The sequence below is a fragment of the Pelophylax lessonae genome (genome assembly GCF_965119305.1).
Source record: "Pelophylax lessonae genome assembly, chromosome: 7".
Taxonomy (NCBI): domain Eukaryota; kingdom Metazoa; phylum Chordata; class Amphibia; order Anura; family Ranidae; genus Pelophylax; species Pelophylax lessonae.
In genome coordinates, this window is record NC_138774.1 from 207,790,471 (window position 1) to 207,812,790 (window position 22,320).

Consider the following 22,320-nt stretch of genomic DNA (forward strand, 5'->3'; position numbering starts at 1 on the left):
TGACTTTATTGTCGCGATCTTGCCCCAGACTGAACCAGCTCTGTGATGTCAGCCGACAGCGGGCTTCGGTTTACTGTCTGCTGAAAATAGGTCACAGGAGTGCAGAACGAACTGCACTCCTGTGACACACAGAAGTACAGCCAAGCAAGCATTGGCTGTACTTCTCCTTTAATTGTTTACATCTCAATGTTTATGTTTTTTACCTGACTCTGTCATGCTGGTGCAAACCTTTAAATAAAGAATGTAAAAATGTCCAGCAGTGCAATCAGCACAGAACTGGCAAAAACCAATGGGATCCAGGTACACAAATCTGACCAGAAGTGGTGTCCATGGAAGAATTGCAGCCAAAAAGCCATACCTCCCACATGGAAACAAGGCTAAGTGACTCAACTTTGCAGAAAAACATAGGGATTAGGGGTGCAGAAAAATGACAGCAGGTGCTTTGGACTGAGGAGTCAAAATGTAAAATATTTGGCTGTAGCAGGAGGCATTTTGTTCCCAGAAGGGCTGGAGAGGTACAATAATAAGTGTCTGCAGGCAACAGTGAAGCATGGTGGAGGTTCCTTGCAAGTTTGGGGGTGCATTTCTGCAAATGGAGTTGGAGATTTGGTCAAGATCAATGGCGTCCTCATTGCTGAGAAAATGGGATTTTTGACTTATCGTAAAAAACATTTCTCTGATGTTCATTGACGGACACAGCTCCTAATCTTCTTAACAATTGGCCCCCTACAGGAGTTGGACACTAGGCGGAAAAAAAGTCTGGCTACGCCAATGGGCAGTCCCAGGGGCTAAACTCCCCCCCCTCTGCTATAGGTACTCAGTTTTGTTAAAAGCAGTGTCAGAAGAATTACAACTCCACAGAGGGGTGAGTGCTGTGTCTGTCAATGAGCATCAGAGAAATCGATTTTACGGTAAGTCAAAAATCCCCTTTTCTCTTTCGTTCAATGACAGACACAGCTCCTGATCTTATTCATTAGGAGGTCCCAAAGTAGTGTTAAACATGAGGGGTGGGAACATTCAAAAATAAATTTCCAAGGCTAAACTATAGCCAACCAGGTAAACAGGAGCTCAACCAAAACAACTGGTGCCCACCTGAAAAAAAACAATACACCCCTCAAAGAGGACCAGGTCCTCTAAACAGCAGCCTGCAAAACTTTGCGGCCAAAGGAAGCATTCGCAGATGCCAACACATCCACTTTATATAACTTTGTGAAAGTGTGCACCGACGACCAGGTAGCCGTCTTGCAAACCTGCGTCACTGATGCCTGATGACGGAAGGCCAAGGAGGTACTGAGCGCCTGAGGAGAATGGGCCTTGACAGGGAAAGGAGGAACCTGAACCTTGATGGCCTGAACTACTGTCTGTCTGATCCATCTAGAAAATGGTCGCAGAGGAAGTGGACAACCCTTTCCGAGGCCCATCCGTGAGCAGAAATAGTGAGTCTGACGTCCTAAAAGACTCCGTAGCTGCCAGGTACACCCTAATCGCCAAAGGCATGCAAAGCAATTTTCTTTGGATGTTTTGGCCTGGGACACAGGGAAGGCAACACAATGACTTCATTCAAATGAAATTCAGAGACAACCTTTAGAAGTAACGACGGACAGAGGCAAAGTACCACCTTATCTCTGTGAATCACCAGGTAAGGTGAACGACAGGATAACACCACCAATCCCGACACCCTGCGAGTGGTGGTAGCCACCAAAAAGGCCACCTTATGGGACAGCGTAAGCAGGGGAATCTCCCGAGGATTCTCAAAGGGAGGCTTCGGGAGAACTTTGTTCATAAAATTGAGGTCCCAAAGCGGTAACGGAGACCTCACTAGAGGGGCCAAGTGCCGAAGTCCCTGAAGAATAGTACGCACCAGGGAGTGTGTGGCCAAGGACCATTGAAAGAAGCCCGCTAAGGTCGACACCTGGCCCTTGATAGTACTCAAGGGCAGTTTCTGTTCAACCCCACCGTTGAAGGAAGGTCAAGATCCGACCAATCAAAAAACAGCGAGAATGAACCCCAAGAGACTTACACCAAGCAATGTACGTCTTCCACGTACGATGGTAGATATTCCTAGAAGTAGAATCACCAACTCAGACAAACCTCTATCTGTCAGCACCTGACGTTCAACAGCCAAGCCGTCAAAGCCAGCGACTGTAAATCAGGATGGAAGATTGGTCCTTGGGACAGCAGATCCTCCCTGAGAGGAAGCTTCCAAGGAACTTCAGGGACCGGCCACACCAGATCGGCATACTAAGCCCAGCGGGGCCAGTCCGGGGCCACTAAGATGACAGGAATCCCTTCGGACTCAATCCTGCGTAGAAGCCTTGGCAGGAGCTTGAGAGGAGGAAAGGTGTAAATCAGACGATACTGACCCCACGAGGCCACCAGTGTGTCTGTGTCATCTGCCAGAGGATCCCGTGACCTAGCCACAAACCTCTGCATCTTTCTGTTGAGCTGGGATGCCAACAGATCTACCTCGGGAATGCCCTACCGGAGACACAACTGATGAAACACCTCCGGATGAAGGGACCACTCTCCTTGGTCCAACGCCTGCCGACTGAGGTAATCCGCCTGCCAGTTTTAGATTGCCAGCAACCTCCAGAGCCCCCAGGACACTTGTTGAACCCCCCTGGTGATTGACATAAGCCACGGCCGTGGCATTGTCTGATTGAATGCGCACTGGACATCCCTGAAGACAATCCTTTCAATGTTCCAGCCACAGTCTGATCACTCAGAGTTCCAAGACATTGATCTGTAGTCTGGACTCTTCCAGTGTCCAGATCCCTTGAGCAGAATTTCTGCCGACGACGCCTCCCCAGCCGGACAGATTAACATCCGTGGTGACCACTGTCCAATACAAGGGGAGGAAGGATTTGCCCAGCCAAAGCCACCATATTAGGGACTCTTTCATTCCCCGGCTCAGCCAGATCTGATTGTCCAGAGACTGCAGAGTCTTGTCCCATTTGGCCACAATCTCCATTTGCAGGGGCCTCGTATAGAACTGTGCAAAGGGAACCGCTTTAAAGGTAGACACCATCAGGCCCAGCACCCGCATGCAAGTCCTGGGGGAATGACCATCTGCTGGACAGCAGGAGACTAATTGCAGCCTGCAGTTTCTGGAGTTTGTCTGGCTAAGGCCGAGTCCAGAGTCAGACCCAGATAGTCCAGCTTTGTGGACAGAACCAGAGCAAACTTCTGAAAATTCAGAATCTAGCCAAACACCCTCAGAGTTCTTATGGTGATTTCCAGGTTTTCCACCACAGCAGTAGCAGACTCCAACCGCAGAAGGAGGTCATACACATAGCCCAGTACCGCAATCCCCCCACTGGGGCTAACACTTTTGTGAAGACCCGAGGAGCAGAGGCGAGACCAAAGGGTAACGCCACAAACTGATAATGCTCCTCTCCCATGGCAAAGCGGAGGAAGTGCTGGTGACCGGCACATATTGGTATGTGAAGGTAAGCATCCTTGATGTCAATAGAGGCAAGAAAATCCCCCTGATGCAGGGATGCCGCCATCATGCGAATAGACTCCATCCTGAACTTTTGCACCTGCAAAAAGCAGTTCAGCGCCTTGAGGTCCAAGATTGGACGCACCTTGCCTTCCTTCCTGGGAATTGTAAACATATTTGAGTAAAAACCCAGAAAACTTTCCGATGTCGGAACCAGAACAATAACCCCTTGAAGTAACAGGTCTTGTACTGCCCCAAACAGACCCTGTAAGCGGTCCAGGGACAGGTGCAAGTTGGAAGGAAAGAACCTTGCCGGGGGCTAAGAGTGAAACTCAATCTTGAAGCCGGACCGTATGACTTTGCGGACCCACATATTGCAGGCCACAGCCTCTGCCTTCCTGTCAGCCAGGTCCTTAAAGGCCAGGGAGTCTTCAACCGCAATCATGGTTGCTTTGTTCAATTTGGAGACTGGAGGGTCTCCAGATTGAAGATCGAGGCCAACCTAGCACGCAGCTAAGAAGGTCTGCGCACACTCGCTGGCCAGACTGGGGTGACCACTGGATCTAGATTATCCAGCCCGTCGCCCAGTCCGGCAGTTGATTGTAGATCTCACAGGAAAAAAAAACAGGAGAGAAAATTCTATCTAAAAAGAAAAAATTGCCAGAACCAGAGATCCCAGCAAGGAACTAGGTCCTTACTCCTGACTAGGCAGAAAAAAAATGAGTACCTATAGCAGAGAGAGGGAGTATACCCCCTGGGACTGCCCATAGGCATAGCCAGACTTTTTTTTTCACCTAGTGTCCTACTCCTGTAGGGGGCAGTATAACCAAATGGTTAAGAAGATCAGGAGCTGTGTCCGTCAATGAACGAAAGAGAAATACAGGCAGATACTTTTCCATCATGCCATACCATCAGGAAGGTGTGTGAGTGACCCCAAATTAATTCTGCAGCAGCATAGTGACCCCAAACATACAGCCAATGTCATTAAGAACTATCTTCAGTGAAGGGAAGAACAAGAAGTCCTGAAAGTGATGGTTTGGTCCCCACAGAGCCCTGGTCATCATTGAGTCTGACTGGGATTACATGATGAGACAGAGGAATTTGAGGCAGCCTACATCCACAGAAGATCTGTGGTTAGTTCTTCAAGAATTTTGGAACAACCTACCCACCGAGTTCCTTCAGAAACTGTGTGCAAGTGTACCTAGAACTGATGCTGTTTTGAAGGCAAAGGGTTGTCACACCAAATATTGATTCGCTTTGGATTTCTCTTCCGTTCATTCACTTTCCAATAAACTATTAACACTTCTATATCTGAAAGCATTCTTAAATTTACAGCGTTTTTTCACACCTGCCTAAAACCTTTGCACAATACTGTATATATGCCAACGATATAAAGGAATTAAACATTACACACATAAAACAAATTGTGATATTTTGAATGGTTAATAAAGGATGGAACAAGTTTTGCAAAAGATTACCTCATAGGCAACAGGGAGGAGGAGATGGAGAAAAGCTGTGATATAATCTGCATCCTTCATTGCAATCTGTGAGAAAAACAGAAGTTTAATTTAGGTTAAATGAACAATTTCTGCTGATATTATTTACCAGCTCCAAAGTAATAAGATCAAGGGAGAGACAGCAAAATTTAAGACGGGAATCTCAAATAATACCTTATTCCAGGGCACATTAATATTATAGCGTTCCCCACGCTCCTTCCCCACCGCGCTACTAGAAGACTCAGCAAGATGGGGCCAAAATTCTCCGTTCTCATATCGGTGAATGGAAAAATACAACACACTGGAACGAGCAAAAAAGGAAAACTGTGTTAGTAACATTTAAATACAACAAATATTTAAAGTGGTAGCAAATGCAGGCAAAGAAATTAAAAATCCTGGCCCCCCGTCAAGGTAATGTCAGAATGTGCTAGTATGCATTGTATATTAGCACATTATGAAAGACTTACCTGAAAGACTTAGGTGAGCAGCGATGACATGATTCTTGTGCATGCACTTGGGAGTCTCTGCCACGGAACAGAGCTCTGAAGGGCCAGTATGAGTATGCTGTCCCTTCAGAACACATGCCACAGGGATATCACCGGCTGAAGAGATAGTGATATATCCTTATACCTACAGATAAGCTTACCTGTAGGTGCAAGTGTCCCAGCGGTGTTAACTACTGTTTTAAAATGTATCTACAGTATAGCCAAAACATCCTTTCTTAGCTTTTGGGTGTAGTAGGTAATACTACCCCTTTTAGGTTTTCACTACAGTCTGTGTTCCAGTTGGAGGGATTCTCTTTTCGTCTTGATGACCATTTACATTGGAACAGCGAGTGATAAGGGAAGATTCTTCAATGGGGACAACTGTCCTGACACCCCAGGACAGGAAATGAAGGGAAATCTCCCCAATGGGACACAGAAAAAAAACACAGAGGGGTTCTAACCACTCCCTAAAGCGGAACTAAAAGGGTTTGTAAAGGTTCAGCCTTTTTTTTTTTTTTTTTTTAATGGGGCCCGGTTGCAATTGCAACCCCTGATGTCATACTTACCTGCTATGTGCAACGGTTTTGCATAGAGCAGCCTCGATCCTCTTCTTCTCGAGTCCCCCGCCAACCAGCAGTCATCCCGGCACACAAGCAGTGTGCCCGAATGGAAACTGAACTGCGTATGCGGAGCTCAGTGTACATTCTAAAGAAGATCCCAAACAGGCAGGTAACTGTATTTTATTGCAGAAGAAACAATGCATGTCGCTTCTGCAATAAAGACCCTGCCTGTTTGAAGTTTTAAATTTTTTAACATCAGTTCAGCTTTATTCTAGCCAAAACTAAAAAAAAAAAAAAAGGCAGGGCTCGGCAAACCCCAGGCGCCAGGTCGCATTGGTGACTAGAATTAGCTGCCTGTTAGAATATAATGAAATAAAGATTTCAGGCAGTTATACTAGCAGAATTCTTAAATACTATTAATGATTTTGAACGGAAACGCTGGACTAAGGAGTTACCCTTCATCCCGGGTACTATCAAGTCCATTGTTTTCAGATTCAGTAACCTTTTCCAAGTTATTCTGGGCAGGTTTGCAGCCTCTTGAGTGTCAACTGTTTGGGGGAGGCTGTGATCAGCTCCATGAGGGGCAGATGTAGGAGACACTGGCCTGCTTTCTCAGGCTAAGAAAAGAGTCCCTCAGAATATAAGGATATTGGCTAGGTATCTGAGAATTAAAATTAGAGCCTAACAGAAAGTAAGTTAATCATTGACTGGCAGATGCCTCTATAATAAAAATGTGCTGTCTGTCCCCTGTAGTGCTAAATGCTGCCACCAACAGATTGAAGTCTGCACCCAGATCAGTGACAAATGGCCCATTTCGCACCCGAGCATTGATGCTACAATTATACAGTTTATGCCCACCTATCTTAAATGAAAATTGCACACGCTTGACTGGAATGGAGATTCAAAGCAGTATTAAAACACAAAACCAAAAATATAATATATTGCAACTTAACGATCATTACATGTGATGGCTGCATTTGTTTTCTTTTTTCCCCTCTGTTCTCCCCCGGTGATCTGGCCAGCAACACACCTCCTGTATTAGAGTGCCTACACTCTAGATAAGGGAGCCCAGGGTGCATATATAGACAGCAGCCTGGGAGGAGGGGTGTTAGATATACTACCAGATTTAAATACACTAACAAATTGAAGCCAAACTACAGCTAATGTGTTATAAGTAGTTACAGCAAGCAGTTTTTTTTTCTTTTGGTATGAATGTATTTTACATAATTAAATAAAATCTGATCAATGTAAGCACTTCTGTCAGTGTTATATGGTTTGCCTCATCCCTGCAACTGATACAGACTGCAAGAGAGCTTGTTCTTTTGAAAAACAACAGACTTACTGACCAGATCACCAAATGACAATAGAAGAAAGAAAGCCTAAAAAATAAATATATTGCAGGCATCACATCTAAGAACTGGCAAGCTGCAATATAATAGATGTTTGCTTTTGGGGTTTACTAGTGCTTTAAATTGCTCCTATGCCCAGTCCATGGGCATTAAAGTATTTTTTTATTCATAAAAAGTAAAAACAAAGCTGCAGGCATTATGCAGTAATTCATCCTCCTATTATTCATGGGCATTTAAAGTATTTGTTTATTCATAAAAAAACAATAAAAAAGCTGCAGCCATTATGCAGTAATTCATCCTCCTATTGCTCGTGGGCATTTCAAGTACTGTATTTGTTTATTCATAAAAAGCAATAAAAAAGCTGCAGCCATTATGCAATAATTCATCCTCCTATTATTCATGGGCATTTAAAGTATTTGTTTATTCATAAAAAGCAATAAAAAAGCTGCGGCCATTATGCAATAATTCATCCTCCTATTATTCATGGGCATTTAAAGTATTTGTTTACTCAAAAAAAGCAATAAAAAAGCTGCAGCCATTATGTAGTAATTCATCCTCCTATTGCTCATGGGCACTTAAAGTATTTGTTTATTCATAAAAAGCAATAAAAAGCTGCAGGCATTATGCAGTAATTCATCCTCCTTTTGCTCATGGGCATTTAAAGTATTTGTTTATTCATAAAAAGCTGCAGACATTATGCAGTAATTCATCCTCCTATTACTCATGGGCATTTAAAGTATTTGTTTATTCAAAAAAAACAATAAAAAAGCTGCAGCCATTATGCAATAATTCAGGCATTATGCAGTAATTCATCCTCAAAGATCACAATAGAGACTGATAGTTCTGGGTCAATGACTCAGAAAGTAGTAAGGTCAGTGACAGCCAAGTAAGGAGTCTCTATATTTCTCAAAACACAGGTATATATAAAAAAAAAAGTCCTAGGATAAGACAATGACAGATCTCCTCTTAAGTAGGGTTACACACCTGGGATCGTGTTCAAAAATGAACTGTGTTCCTTGACCATGATGGACGTCCCAATCTACAATCAGCACCCTGAAGGAAGAGAGAATAGAAATGAGATGCTATATTATAATTATCATGTTGCCTTATCACATATCACACTAAAACTCACCGCTTTACCCCGTGATTGTGCTGAGCATATTTGGCCGCAATAGCCAGATGATTAAACATGCAGTAACCATCCATTTTGTCAGTGTGGGCATGGTGTCCTGGAGGCCTGCCACAAAAAAAAGCAACATGAAAGAAATATTGCTTAAAGTAGAATGAATACAGACTAATGCCTCATTTCCACTGAGTGGTACGGTAGGTTTGGTTCAGTACGGTACGGTACGGTACGGTTCGGAACGGTACACCTTGCGTTTCCACTGCCAATAGTACCCTTTTGTGATAGGCGTGGTGTAGCAGGAAAGCTGTGATAGACGATTCTCTGTCAACCAAAGTTCTGCAGAGTGTAGCTCCACCCTGTTGGTACGGTACTAATGTGCTTGGTACCCCAACGAAAGGGTCCCAAAAAAGTGGTACAGTACGGTTCAGAATTAGGGTACCATTCACAATGAAAACGGCAAAAATAGCGTACCGTACCGAACCGAAACGAACCATAACGCTCAGTGGAAACGAGCCATATAACTATATAGGATTGTGATTTTACTGAAAAGAAAAAAACTTTAAAGTCCAACTCCAAGCAAAACACTCATCTTTCTCCTCATCTTCTTTCAGGGCAGAAAATTATGGATAATCCCTCCAATGGAGTCTCTCAAAGGAAGGAATACCAACACCCTGTCACAGTTTTGGCTGAAGGTAGGTTTTAAATAGGGTACAAATCTCAGATTTAATGACAAATTCTATATACAGTAGTTTAAACCAATGGCCCTCACCTGACCACTGCTAACCCATTGCGGATCTCCCCCTTTACAACCTTGTCGACTAAATGCAAGACAGAGCCGACAGCCAGGCAGGATGTAGTGAATAAAGCCTGTAGAAAAAGGAAACATTTTATATGACTAATGTCTAAACATTACTGTTTTCAATAAATCTCAACATCATTTTCTATTACATTTTTAAAAAATTCTCCCAAAATGGGATTGCATGGTTATGTTTTTTTTTTTTTTATTGGTTGAGCTAGATGGACTTTTTTTTTCAACCTAACTATGTAACTATATATATATATACACATATCAGTAATAATATGTAGTCAACATTTTGTTTCCTGAACCCTACATTTGAGGTGACACTAAACATACTCTTCCATATTTAAAGCCTAATCTATCTAGCCCTGTAAAGAAAATAAAAAACAGTATACCTTCCTGTTCTGCCGCCACAACAGTCTGATCTCCAGTGGCGGCTGCTGTGTGCAGGAAAGAACTGACAACGGCTGTGAAATACCTGGGCTATGATGTCATCCATAGACTTACTATGGGGCTTCTGTTGTCAGCTGCGGCTGACAGCTCAGCGTGAGACCGCAGATGCAGAACAGATACAGTGCCTTGAAAAAGTATTCACACCCCTTAAAATCTTCCACATTTTGTCATGTTAAAACCAAAAACATAAATGTATATTATCGAGATTTTATGTAATAGAGCAACAGAAAGTGGCACATAATTGCCAAGTGGAAGGAATGGTTTTCAACATTTTTTACAAATAACAAATTGAAAAGGATTAAAAAAGAGGTGCATGGAAGCCAGCCAGCCCCCAGTCTGATGTACTCACCCTCCAGTCTACCACCAACCAAGTAGACCTGTCTCAATATACATAAGGACAGGGGTTTAGTTGACACGCATTTGCAAACGCATATGTAAGCTGCAGAGCCACGACACGGCACTCTGCAGTTTACATATGCGTTTGCAAATGCGTGTCAACTAAACCCCTGTTCTTTATGTATATTGAGACAGGTCTACTTGGTTGGTGGTAGACTGGAGGGTGAGTACGTCAGACTGGGGGCTGGCTGGCTTCCATGCACCTCTTTTAATCCTTTTCAATTTATTTTTTCCGATACAGGGATGGAGACGCTGGGCATACCTGCCGGTGTCTAATTTAAAGTCCCACATAGCCCACATTGTCTATTTTTTACAAATAAATATCTGAAAAGTGTTGTGCATTTGTATTCAGTCCCCTTTACTCTGATACTCCTAACTAAAATCTAGTGGAACCAATTGCCTTCAGAAGTCACCTAATTAGTAAATAGAGTCCACCTGTGTGTAATTTATTCTCAGTATAAATACAGCTGTTCTGTGAAGCCCTCAGAGGTTTGTTAGAGAGCCTTAGTGAACAAACAGCATCATGAAGGTCAAGGAGCACACCAGACAGGTCAGGGATAAAGTTGTGGGGAAGTTTAAAGCAGGGTTAGGTTATAAAAACTATCCCAAGCTTTGAACATCTCACGGAGCACTGTTCAATCCATCATCCGAAAATGGAAAAAGTATGACACAACTGCAAACCAAGCAAGACATGGCCGTCCACCTAAACTGACAGGCCGGGCAAGGAGAGCATTAATCAGAGAAGCAGCCAAGAGGCCCATGGTAACTCTGGAGGAGCTGCAGAGATCCACAGCTCAGGAGGGAGAATCTGTCCACAGGACAACTATTAGTCGTACACTCCACAAATCTGGCCTTTATGAGTGGCAAGAAGAAAGCCATTGTTAAATAAAAAGCCATAAGAATTCCCATTTGCAGTTTGCGAGAAGCCATGTGGGGGACACAGCAAACATGTGGAAGAAGGTGCTCTGGTCAGATGAGACCAAAATTGAACTTTTTGGCCTAAAAGCAAAATGCTATGTGTGATGGAAAACTAACACTGCACATCACCCTGAACACACCATGGTGGTGGCAGCATCGTGTTGTGGGGATGCTTTTCTTCAGCAGGGACAGGGAAGCTGGGCCGAGTTGATGGGAAGATGGATGGAGCCAACTACAGGGCAATCTTAGAAGAAAACCTGTTAGAGTCTGCAAAAGACTTGAGACTGGAATGGAGATTCACCATCCAGCAGGACAACGACTCTAAACATACAGCCAGAGCTACAATGGAATGGTTTATATCAAAGGCTTGCAAATTGCCGTTTACAGATGCTCTCCATCCAATCTGACAGTGCTTGAGCTAATTTACATAGTTACATAGTAGTTGAGGTTGAATAAAGACAATAGTCCATCCAGTTCAACCTGTGTAGGTGTGTATGGCCATAATCACCTCTCATACCCCTTAATGTTCTGATCCTTGAGATGTAAGTCCAAGAGTCTTTTGAAAGTAGCCATTTTACCCACAGTAACTACCTCTTGTGGTAGAGAATTTCACAGTCTTGTAGCCCTAACAGTAAAGAACCCCCTGCGTTGCCTGAGGTTAAAACGCTTCTCCTCTAATTGCATTGTATGGCCTCATGTCCTCATGCAATCCTTGCGACCAAATAGTTTTTTTTCTATGCTGGGATCACCATTGAGGTATTTGTAAATTGCTATCATGTCCCCTCTCAGGCGTCTCTTCTCCAGGGAGAATAAATCAAGCGATTGTAAACGCTCTTCATAATTGAAGGTCCTCCAATCCCCTAATTAGTTTAGTTGCCCTTCTCTGGACTCTCTCCAGCTCCAACACATCCCTTCTGAGGACTGGCGACCAGAACTGGACAGAATACTCCAGATGCGGTCGGACCAGAGTTTTAGTGGTAGGATTATAGTTTTATCTCTGGAATACATCCCCTTCCATATGCATGCTAATATCCTGCCAGCTTTGGCAGCTGCAGCTTGACATTGCATGCTATTGCTAAGTCTATCTTCTACTAAGACTCCCAGATCTTTCTCCATTTTTGATTCCCTCAAAAGTTCCCCCCCTAAAGTGTATTGTGCTTTTATGTTTTTAGTCCCCAAGTGCAAACCTTATACTTCTCCACATTAAACCTCATTTGCCATGAAGTTGCCCACTCTGTTATTTTGTTCAGGTCATTCTGTAAGACATCAGCCTCATGTTGTTATTGCCCTGCCCAATTTTGTGTCATCTGCAAAAACTGAAATTGAGCTACTGATCCCGTCCTCAATGCTATTTATGAATAAATTGAACAAGGTTGGTCCCTTGTTGCAAAGAAGAATGGGCCAAAATGTCACTCTCTAGATGTGCAAAGCTGATAGAGACATCCCCAAAAAGACTTGCAGCTGTAATTGCAGAGAAAGGGGTTCTACAAAGTATTGACTCAGGGGGGTGAATACAAATGCACGCCACACTTTACACATACAGTTTTTATTTGTAAAAAAAATTGAAAACCATCCATCATTTTCCTTCCACTTTACAATTATGTGCCACTTTGTGTTGGTCTATCACATAAAATCCCATAAAAATACATTTACGTTTTTAGTTGTAACATGACAAAATGTGGACAATTTCAAGGGGTATGAATACTTTTTCAAGGCACTGTAAGTACAGATTTTTTTTTTCTTTACATGGCAAGATACATTAGGCTTAGAATGAGGCAGAGAGTAGGTTTAGAGTTAGTTAGGTTTTAACTACTTCCTCTTTAAGGGGAACAACCAAGCCCCCCCCCCCTAATATCTATGGCCAGTTTTAGCAGTTAGAAGATCAGCATCAGCTCCATGCTGACAAAAAAGGCAATACGGAAAAGGATGTAGATCTAGCAGTCCGATAATTCATCAGCTTTATTCTCCTGCATGAGTCATGTGACTAAACAGCATAAGCTCCTAATTTACAATATCATTTATTAGAAGGTTCTTTCAACACTAGTTTAATAAAAAAAAAAAAACCTAACACTCCTGCCCACATGGTTGCTAGCAACCTGTGTGAAACTGACTAAATAAAACATTAACACCTCTGCTAGCAGAGAGTGAGGGGCTGAGTTCCTCTCAGCTGTTGGTATTTGCTAGTGCAGCCAAAGAAAGAGCCTGCAGAAAACTTGAAAAGTGAAAAGTATGAAATATTTCATATATATATCTGATAGAAAAGCAATATACACTATGTATATATACAGTGGGTACGGAAAGTATTCAGACCCCCTTAGATTTTTCACTCTTTGTTATATTGCAGCCATTTGCTAAAACCATTTAGGTTCATTCTTCTTCCTCATGAATGTACACATAGCACCCCATACTGACAGAAAAACACAGAATTGTTGACATTGTTGCAGATTTATTAAAAAAGAAAAACTGAAATATCACATGGTCCTAAGTATTCAGACCCTTTGCTCAGTATTTAGTAGAAGCCCCCTTTTGATCTAATACAGCCAGGAGTCTTTTTGGGAAAGATGCAACAAGTCTTTCACACCTGGATTTGGGGATCCTCTGCCATTCCTCCTTGCAGATCCTCTCCAGTTCTGTCAGGTTGGATGGTAAACGTTGGTGGACAGCCATTTTTAGGTCTCTCCAGAGATGCTCAATTGGGTTTAAGTCAGGGCTCTGGCTGGGCCATTCAAGAACAGTCACAGAGTTGTTGTGAAGCCACTCCTTCGTTATTTTAGCTGTGTGCTTAGGGTCATTGTCTTGTTGGAAGGTAAACCTTCAGCCCAGTCTGAGGTCCAGAGCACTCTGGAGAAGGTTTTTGTCCAGGATATCCCTGTACTTGGCCGCATTCATCTTTCCCTCGATTGCAACCAGTCGTCCTGTCCCTGCAGCTGAAAAACACCCCCACAGCATGATGCTGCCAGCACCATGCTTCACTGTTTGGACTGTATTGGACAGGTGATGAGCAGTGCTTGGTTTTCTCCACACATACTGCTTAGAATTAAGGCCAAAAACTTCTATTTTGGTCTCATCAGACCAGAGAATCTTATTTCTCACCATCTTGGAGTCCTTCAGGTGTTTTTTAGCAAACTCCATGCAGGCTTTCATGTGTCTTACACTGAGGAGAGGCTTCCGTCGGGCCACTCTGCCATAAAGCCCCGACTGGTGGAGGGCTGCAGTGATGGTTGACTCTCTACAACTTTCTCCCATCTCCTGACTGCATCTCTGGAGCTCAGCCACAGTGATCTTTGGGTTCTTCTTTACCTCTCTCACCAAGGCTCTTCTCCCCCGATAGCTCAGTTTGGCCGGACGGCCAGCTCTAGGAAGGGTTCTGGTCGTCCCAAACGTCTTCCATTTGAGGATTATGGAGGCCACTGTGCTCTTAGGAACCTTAAGTGCAGCAGAAATCTTTTTGTAACCTTGGCCAGATCTGTGCCTTGCCACAATTCTGTTTTTGAGCTCTTCAGGCAGTTCCTTTGACCTCATGATTCTCATTTGCTCTGACATGCATTGTGATCTGGAAGGTCTTATATAGACAGGTGTGTGGCTTTCCTAATCAAGTCCAATCAGTAGAATCAAACACAGCTGGACTCAAATGAAGGCGTAGAACCATCTCAAGGATGATCAGAAGAAATGGAAAGCACCTGAGTTAAATATATGAGTGTCACAGCAAAGGGTCTGAATACTTAGGACCATGTGATATTTCAGTTTTTCTTTTTTAATAAATCTGCAACAATGTCAACAATTCTGTTTTTCTGTCAGTATGGGGTGCTATGTGTACATTCATGAGGAAGAAGAATGAACTTAAATGATTTTAGCAAATGGCTGCAATATAACAAAGAGTGAAAAATTTAAGGGGGTCTGAATACTTTCCGTACCCACTGTATATATATATATATATATAGTATATATACACGGACACACACATACAGTATCTTACAAAAGTGAGTACACCCCTCACATTTTTGTAAATATTTTATTATATCTTTTCATGTGACAACACTGAAGAAATGACATTTTGCTACAATGTAAAGTAGTGAATGTACAGCTTGTATAACAGTGTAAATTTGCTGTCCCCTCAAAATACCTCAACACACAGCCATTAATGTCTAAACCTCTGGCAACAAAAGTGAGTACACCCCTAAGTGAAAAAGGCCAAATTGGGTCCAAAGTGTCAATATTTTGTGTGGCCACCATTATTTTCCAGCACTGTCTTAACCATAATGGTCATGGAATTCACCAAAGCTTCACAGCTTGCCACTGGAGTCCTCTTCCACTCCTCCATGATGACATCATGGAGCTGGTGGATGTTAGAGACCTTGCGCTCCTCCACCTTCTTTTTGAGGATGCCCCACAGATGCTCAATAGGGTTTAGGTCTGGAGATATGCTTGGCCAATCCATCACCTTTACCCTCAGCTTCTTTAGCAAGGCAGTGGTCGTCTTGTATGTGTGTTTGGGGTCGTTATCATATTGGCATACTGCAGCCCAGTCTCCAAAGGAAGGGGATCATGCTCTGCTTCAGTATGTCACAGTTCATGTTGGCATTCATGGTTCCCTCAATGAACTGCAGCTCCCCAGTGCCGGTAGCACTCATACAGCCCCAGACCATGACACTCCCACCACCATGCTTGACTGTAGGCAAGACACACCTGTCTTTGTACTCCTCAACTGGTTGCCGCCACACACGCTTGACACCATCTGAACTTAATAAGTTTATCTTGGTCTCATCAGACCACAGGACATGGTTCCAGTAATCTATGTCCTTAGTCTGCTTGTCTTCAGCAAACTGTTTGCAGGCTTTCTTGTGCATCATCTTTAGAAGAGGCCTCCTACTGGGATGACAGCGATGCCGACCAATGATGAGAGAGTAAGAGCGATAACTCCAAATTTAACACACCTGCTCCCCATTCACACCTGAGACCTTGTAACTAATGAGTCACATGACACCGGAACCTGGATCGTGCCCTCCGGCCATCTGATTGGCCAGAGGCACGATTACATCACTCCCGCACATGCGCACGGGAGCCGCCGTTCACGGCACAGGGCTCTGAAGGAACGGCACGGGTGCCCGTTCCTTCAGAACACATGCACCGATGATGTCATCGGCTGCATGCACTGTAAATATCTCCTAAACGGTGCATGTTTAGGAAATATTTATAGCACCTATAGGTAAGCTTTAATATAGGCTTACCTATAGGTAAAAGTCTTTAAAGTTGGTTTACAACGACTTTAAGATCGTGAGGGGGGGTGAATCGAGATTATGATTTTTTAACGATTATCCATTCGTGCAGCTCTAATAGATAGATGGATTTTCTTGAAAGAAGACTTTACTTACAGGGTGCAGGAAAACAGAGTCATAGCGATCTGACAGCTCTCTGAGTTTTTCCTCGGTCATTTCCTGAGTGGACTTCATTAACTCTACAAAGTCCGAACTAAAGAGAACAGCGAGAAAACACAAACCAATTACAACCTCTATTGTTTCAACGGGTAGCAGGAAGACATTTGTGTCCATCTCAGAGGCCTCATACCTGTGAACAAGCAGGAGATCTGCATCCGACGCTTCTCTAGCCTGTTGTAAAACAGAGTCACGTCATCAACACAAGCAATACCATATTCACCCTTTCACTGCCAAAACATCAGTTAATTAACAGTTCTGGTTACTTTAATTTCAGGAAAGTCTCCCCTTACTTTGCCTATAAAGGGTCATTTAACTTCCCCTTCCCCTAACAGCACATAGCACATGCCTTTTCCCTGATAAATTTGATCATCAGGAGTGAGAAATAACTGATGCAAACATCATATTTAAGGACTGGTAATCTGCATTTTTTTAAGTTTCTGTTTTGGGGTTTAGAAACGATTGTCACTTTAGGAAGAAAAAAAAAAAAGTTGCTTATAGGTATAAACTGCAGGCTTGGCCGACACATATTCCTACTGACCAATGAGTCTGCCCAATAGTGATGGGGCCATTAGGAACGTAGAGGGCATATAAGCTTTGACACTATAAAGAAGTGTTGGAGCTTTTCCTGGCAGGAATGCATTGGCATTAGTAAAGTAAAGGTAATGAATGCTGCAGGTTTATGGGGAAATCCCTAGGGGCGGCCACCATTTGTTACCTGTCAGCAGCTGTTTTTCCTTGTTAAAGTAAGTGTCGCTTTAACACAAACGTGTGCTTCGCTCATTTAGGGTAAAGTATGAGGTATGCTTTAATTCCCCCCCCCCCCCCCCCCCCGCATATACTTACTAGGAATGGGCTCAGGTGTGTTCGGGATCCCACCTGCCTGATCCCACCAGGAAGCCGACCCTGCACACAGCTAATCACAGGCAGTGACACATTTTCTGGTCCGCAGCTGCACAGATCGGGAAATGTTTCACTGCCTGTGATTGGCCGTGTGCAGGGTCGGCTTCCTGGCAGGATCGGGCAGGTGGGATCTAGAACACGCCCGAGCCCATCTCTAATACCTTTCCTTCAATCCCCCACCGATCTATTTAGTGCAAGGAGCTGAAGTAAATTTCTGGATGCCTAATGGAGCAACAGGGGAGCAAAGAAGGTAAGTACTGTATATGAGGGGCTAAATAAAAGTGAACCTGTTGCATTACCTTGTGTTGGAAAAGTACAGATTCACTTTGAATTTAGGGCAGGTGTAGTTGCCTCTGAGACACACCAGAAAATCAGCCCAAGAATCCCCCATCATCTCATGCTTTACCAGTTCATGAAACCCCACTGACTCGTAGTTTGTGCATGCACTTGTTGTTACGTACATGAAGGCTGTTCTCCTGTATATTAAGCCATTTCCACAACTTATTTTAAAACAATATACAGCTTTCAATTATACCAGAATCCTTCACTTTCATCAGCATTAATCTCCTTAGCCAGGAATTCACAAGTCTTGCAACACTTACAGGTACTTTAACACAGCGATCCAGCAGACCATACTGCTCCATCTTCTCTTTAATTGCCAAGATTCGTGCAGGACACTCTGGGAATCTGAACAAAAACAAAGCAATGTCAACTCTGAAGAGGCACTTTTACCTGACAATGTTGAGTAACCAGATGGGAACAATCACCTCCACCCATAACTAAAATACTGTTCATATACTGTATGTCTATGGTATACAGCCACTAAAGGGCAGTGACGGGATTATGATTCTATAATGCTGGGAATAGCACTGCTCCTTATCAACTATCTGGAGGTATTCAGAAGGAGTTAGGAATGCTGGAGGAGGAAAATGCTCCCTGTTAAGATCAAATTGTTCCCTTCTCCTAAACCTTTAATTTGATGTTAACCCTCACATACACCCAGTGAAGTGAACAGCCTCAGATTATACTCAGAGATAAAACAATCTCCCTATATAAGTTTTATTTGTATATCTGCTGTCTTCAGCTTTCTACACTGTTTAGAAAGTGAACATTGTATCATAATGTTTCTTCCTGTTCCAGCACTGGGTATAGAGTCTTGGCATACACTGTGTGACAGCTGATTGGAGGAAAGACACACCCCCCTCCACATAGGCAACGGAAGGAAGAAACATGCTGTGAATAGACCAGCTCTCGGCTTATCTGTCTCTAAGTTTTACCTCCCCGACACTAATTTCCAGCTGCTTTTATCTCCCGTGTCAGAGAATTTATCGGAGAAGTTATCATTCTGATAACAGAGGAACTGAGCAGCAGAAAGACACGGGAATTAGGAGAGAGATAAGTTAACACTTCAGATATATGTGCCCAAATTTCATGAATGGGGTTTACATCCACTTTAAGGCTAGGTTCACTCATGTCCTTTGCAAATTTCACTGTGAATTTCCAAAGCAGCTGTTCAGCGGTGATTTTGATATGGTTCAGATATGATTTTTTTTGGAGCCACCAGCCACTGCTGTCTTCAACATTAGCTGGTTGTTAAAGAGGAAGTAAACCCTCCTCTGACACTTTTACCTATAGGTAAGCCTATGATAAGGCTTTACCTATAGGTACTGTAAATATCTCCTAAACATGTACCGTTTAGGAGATATTTACCTTATATGCAGCCAGTTACGTCACTGGCGCATGCGCTCTGAAGGAACGGCCACTGGTGCCGTTCCTTCAGAGGCCCGTGCCATGACCGTTGGCTCCCGCGCACGCCCAGACGCCAGTCTCGACAAATTTGAGACCATAAAAGATATACACCTCTTCACCCGTAAACTCTTGTTAAAAAGTATGTATTCCAAAAAAAACTGTGACACTACACACACCCTAAAAGAACGACAAGCTCTGACCAATTTAGAGGCTCTCCTCGAGGAGAATGAACCTCTAGATTTAATTGACCGCCTTGATATTGAAATGCTGTTATCCCAGGTAGAGGATCCCGACCCTCCAGCGCCTCCAATGTCGTCTGAACAAAAACTTCTAAAAAAGTCATCTAACATCTACCCGTCACCCAGCTCTAACCAGGCTGTAGCTTCCTTTCTAAAACTTACCACAAGAGAGATCAAAGCCCTGAGAATGGACGATATAGAAGTCCAAAGTAACATCACCATGGAGGAGAAAAAAGCCCTGTATAATTTACGTAACAACCATGAGTTGACAATAAAGCCATCCGACAAGGGTGGCAATGTTGTCCTCATGGATAACAGCCAATACACCAACATGTGCCTTCGCATTTTAAAAAACACCGAGTGGTACCGTCCCATAAACAAAACTATAATCGAGAGATTCAATAAGGATTTCTACAATCTTGTAGATGAAGCATACTATAACAACGTCATCCCAAAAACAACTTGGGATTTCGTGAGAACCACTCACCCATGCATCCCCACCTTCTATGCCCTCCCAAAAGTCCATAAAAGCATATCAGACCCTACAGGAAGACCCATTATATCAGGAAATGGGGCAATTACCGAAAATCTCAGCAAGCTCATTGACCAACATCTTAGGCCCATGGTAGCTGACCTCCCATCATACATCCAAGATACAATCCATATGCTACGCATTCTAGAAAATATTCACATACCACCAAATGCTAGTTTAGTTACTATAGATGTGGAATCACTCTATAGCTCAATACCCCATTCCCTGGGACTGGCAGCTATCCGGAAGGCCATGATGAGAACCAATGAGATTGATGGAATATTTCAAAATTTCATTCTATCTGCCTTGGACTTTATCCTAAGACATAATGTCTTTTGTTTTGCTGGCTCCCACTACCTCCAGGTACAGGGCGTTGCCATGGGCACTTGCTGTGCTCCAGCATACGCCAACCTGTACCTGGGGGAGTGGGAGCGAAATCTCTTCCTATCTGAAGAATTCACGATGTATGCGGACCACATACCTATGTGGTACCGCTACATCGATGACATTCTTATGATATGGGATGGACCTCCTTCCCTTCTTTTGGAGTGTATGGATTACATCAATTGTAATGATTTAAATCTAAAATTCACGGTTGAGCATAGCACCTCCTCAGTGACTTTCCTTGATCTCAGGATAGTCAGGGGGGATAATGACATGCTACACTGTGAGCTCTTTAGAAAATCAACCTCAGGCAATACTATCTTGCATGCCTCGAGCTCGCACCCTAAGCCGTTAGTAGACTCCATCCCATATTCTCAATACTTGAGGGCTAGACGAATATGTACCACAGAGGAGGCGTTTGAGGTAGAGGCTAAAATCATACAGAAAAGACTATCAGCAAGGGGATATACCCCAAAATGTTTGAAACGAGCTTTTAAAAAGGCAAAAACTCAATCCCGTCGGGATCTTCTTTCATACAAAAACAAAAAAGAAGCTGAAGACTCAAGTGATACCACTACGAGAGTTATAACAAAATACTCCCGAGGACACCATAAGGTTAGAAAGATCTTAAAAAAGTACTGGCATGTGTTAATGTCTGATTCGTCGATCAGTCCCTTTATCTCAGAAACACCGCAGATAACATTTAAACGAGCTCCTTCCTTGTCGGATGCCCTTGTTAGTAGTGAATACAAGGGCCGGTCAAGGAAGGACCCCTGTACACATTTGGGCACATTCCCCTGTGGGTCATGTGCCCAATGTCGATATATTAACACCAAGAAAAATGTTATACTGCCTAATGGTAAAAACTTTCGTCCAAAACATTATGTGAACTGCCAGACTATGGCAGTCGTATATCTACTGTCTTGTGATTGCGGCTGCTATTATATTGGCAAAACTATCCAAAAAATTTGGCAAACGTATTGGCCAACACATAGCAAGTATTAAAAAGAAAGATCCAGAAGTACCGCTAGGTAGACACTCAGCTTTGGTACACGGTGCCAACATTCCACATATAAAATTCTTGGCTTTGGATCGAATCCACCCCAGCTCCCGCGGAGGAGATCTTAACAAGTTTCTCCTCCAGCGCAAGCTTCGTTGGATTTCGGACCTAAATGCCACTTCTCCACCGGGATTGAATGAAGCCTTTAATTTTAAGCCGTTTCTCCCTGGCTTTAGTTCAGGGGGTTTTGAATGGGATCTCTAGCCCCTTTTATGGATGGAAAGGGGAGAGAGGGGGGAGGGGGTGTGTGTGGGAAAATGTTGAATGGAATCTTTAACTCTTGTAATGGTTGGGAATAGAGATGTGCGGGAAAATATACTAATTCTCTGGAGTAACACCCAGATTCTGTCAAATAAAATATAATAATACTAAAGATATTTGAATCCCAATACACATTCTCTTCTCTCGTATCCATCTCTGCTTCCCTATTTCCATTTCTCGTTTTTTGTTTTGTCATCAAATATATAAAAATATATATTTTTCATGAAATGTCTCTGCTTATGTATTTGTATGATCATACATGCTTAAATGGTCGCATTATATGCCTAAGATGTTCTCAGTTACAATGTGGAAATCAAAGAAATCGTTAATTATGTAATATTATGCAATATTGTTACTTTATGTATTAAATCTAATATTATTTATATCACTGCAGAGGGGCCTCTGTCTGCTCATCAATCATTAGGGATCCCTATCTCACGTATGGGTATGATTGGACAATCTGTACCTCTCATGCAGCTCACTGTGCAGCCCTATGCATTTGCATTATTCATGCTGTTTATGTGTCTTTATCTCCTTTTTCTTTTTATGCTCCACGGCATACCAGCTATGCTGAAATGTCACTTGATACGGCCTTCCCTCCTCGCTTTGGCCTGTTCCCATTGGTGTTCCACGGCACGCCCAGGCCCCTGCAATGCATGCTGGGGCCTGTAGTTTGCGCAGCGATACGGGGGAGGTGTCGGTATCATGGCGCCTCTGGACGCCATGTATCCTTCAC

General features: G+C 43.2%; 2 protein-coding genes across 2 annotated transcripts in view; one reads left to right on the forward strand and one right to left on the reverse strand.

The window, feature by feature from the left end:
* PQBP1 (polyglutamine binding protein 1) overlaps nt 1-22,320 on the forward strand; it is a 408,542-nt gene that overhangs the window by 78,295 nt on the left and 307,927 nt on the right. The gene's annotated exons all lie outside the window — the stretch shown is intronic.
* HDAC6 (histone deacetylase 6) overlaps nt 1-22,320 on the reverse strand; it is an 86,230-nt gene that overhangs the window by 38,542 nt on the left and 25,368 nt on the right. The window contains exons 5-12 of the mRNA XM_082263410.1: nt 17,962-18,046; nt 16,590-16,630; nt 16,397-16,493; nt 9,228-9,325; nt 8,465-8,569; nt 8,317-8,385; nt 5,113-5,239; nt 4,921-4,986 (exon numbers count right to left, since the gene is read on the reverse strand). Of these exons, the coding sequence (XP_082119536.1) occupies nt 4,921-4,986; nt 5,113-5,239; nt 8,317-8,385; nt 8,465-8,569; nt 9,228-9,325; nt 16,397-16,493; nt 16,590-16,630; nt 17,962-18,046 (688 nt within the window). The remainder of the gene's footprint in view (nt 1-4,920; nt 4,987-5,112; nt 5,240-8,316; nt 8,386-8,464; nt 8,570-9,227; nt 9,326-16,396; nt 16,494-16,589; nt 16,631-17,961; nt 18,047-22,320) is intronic.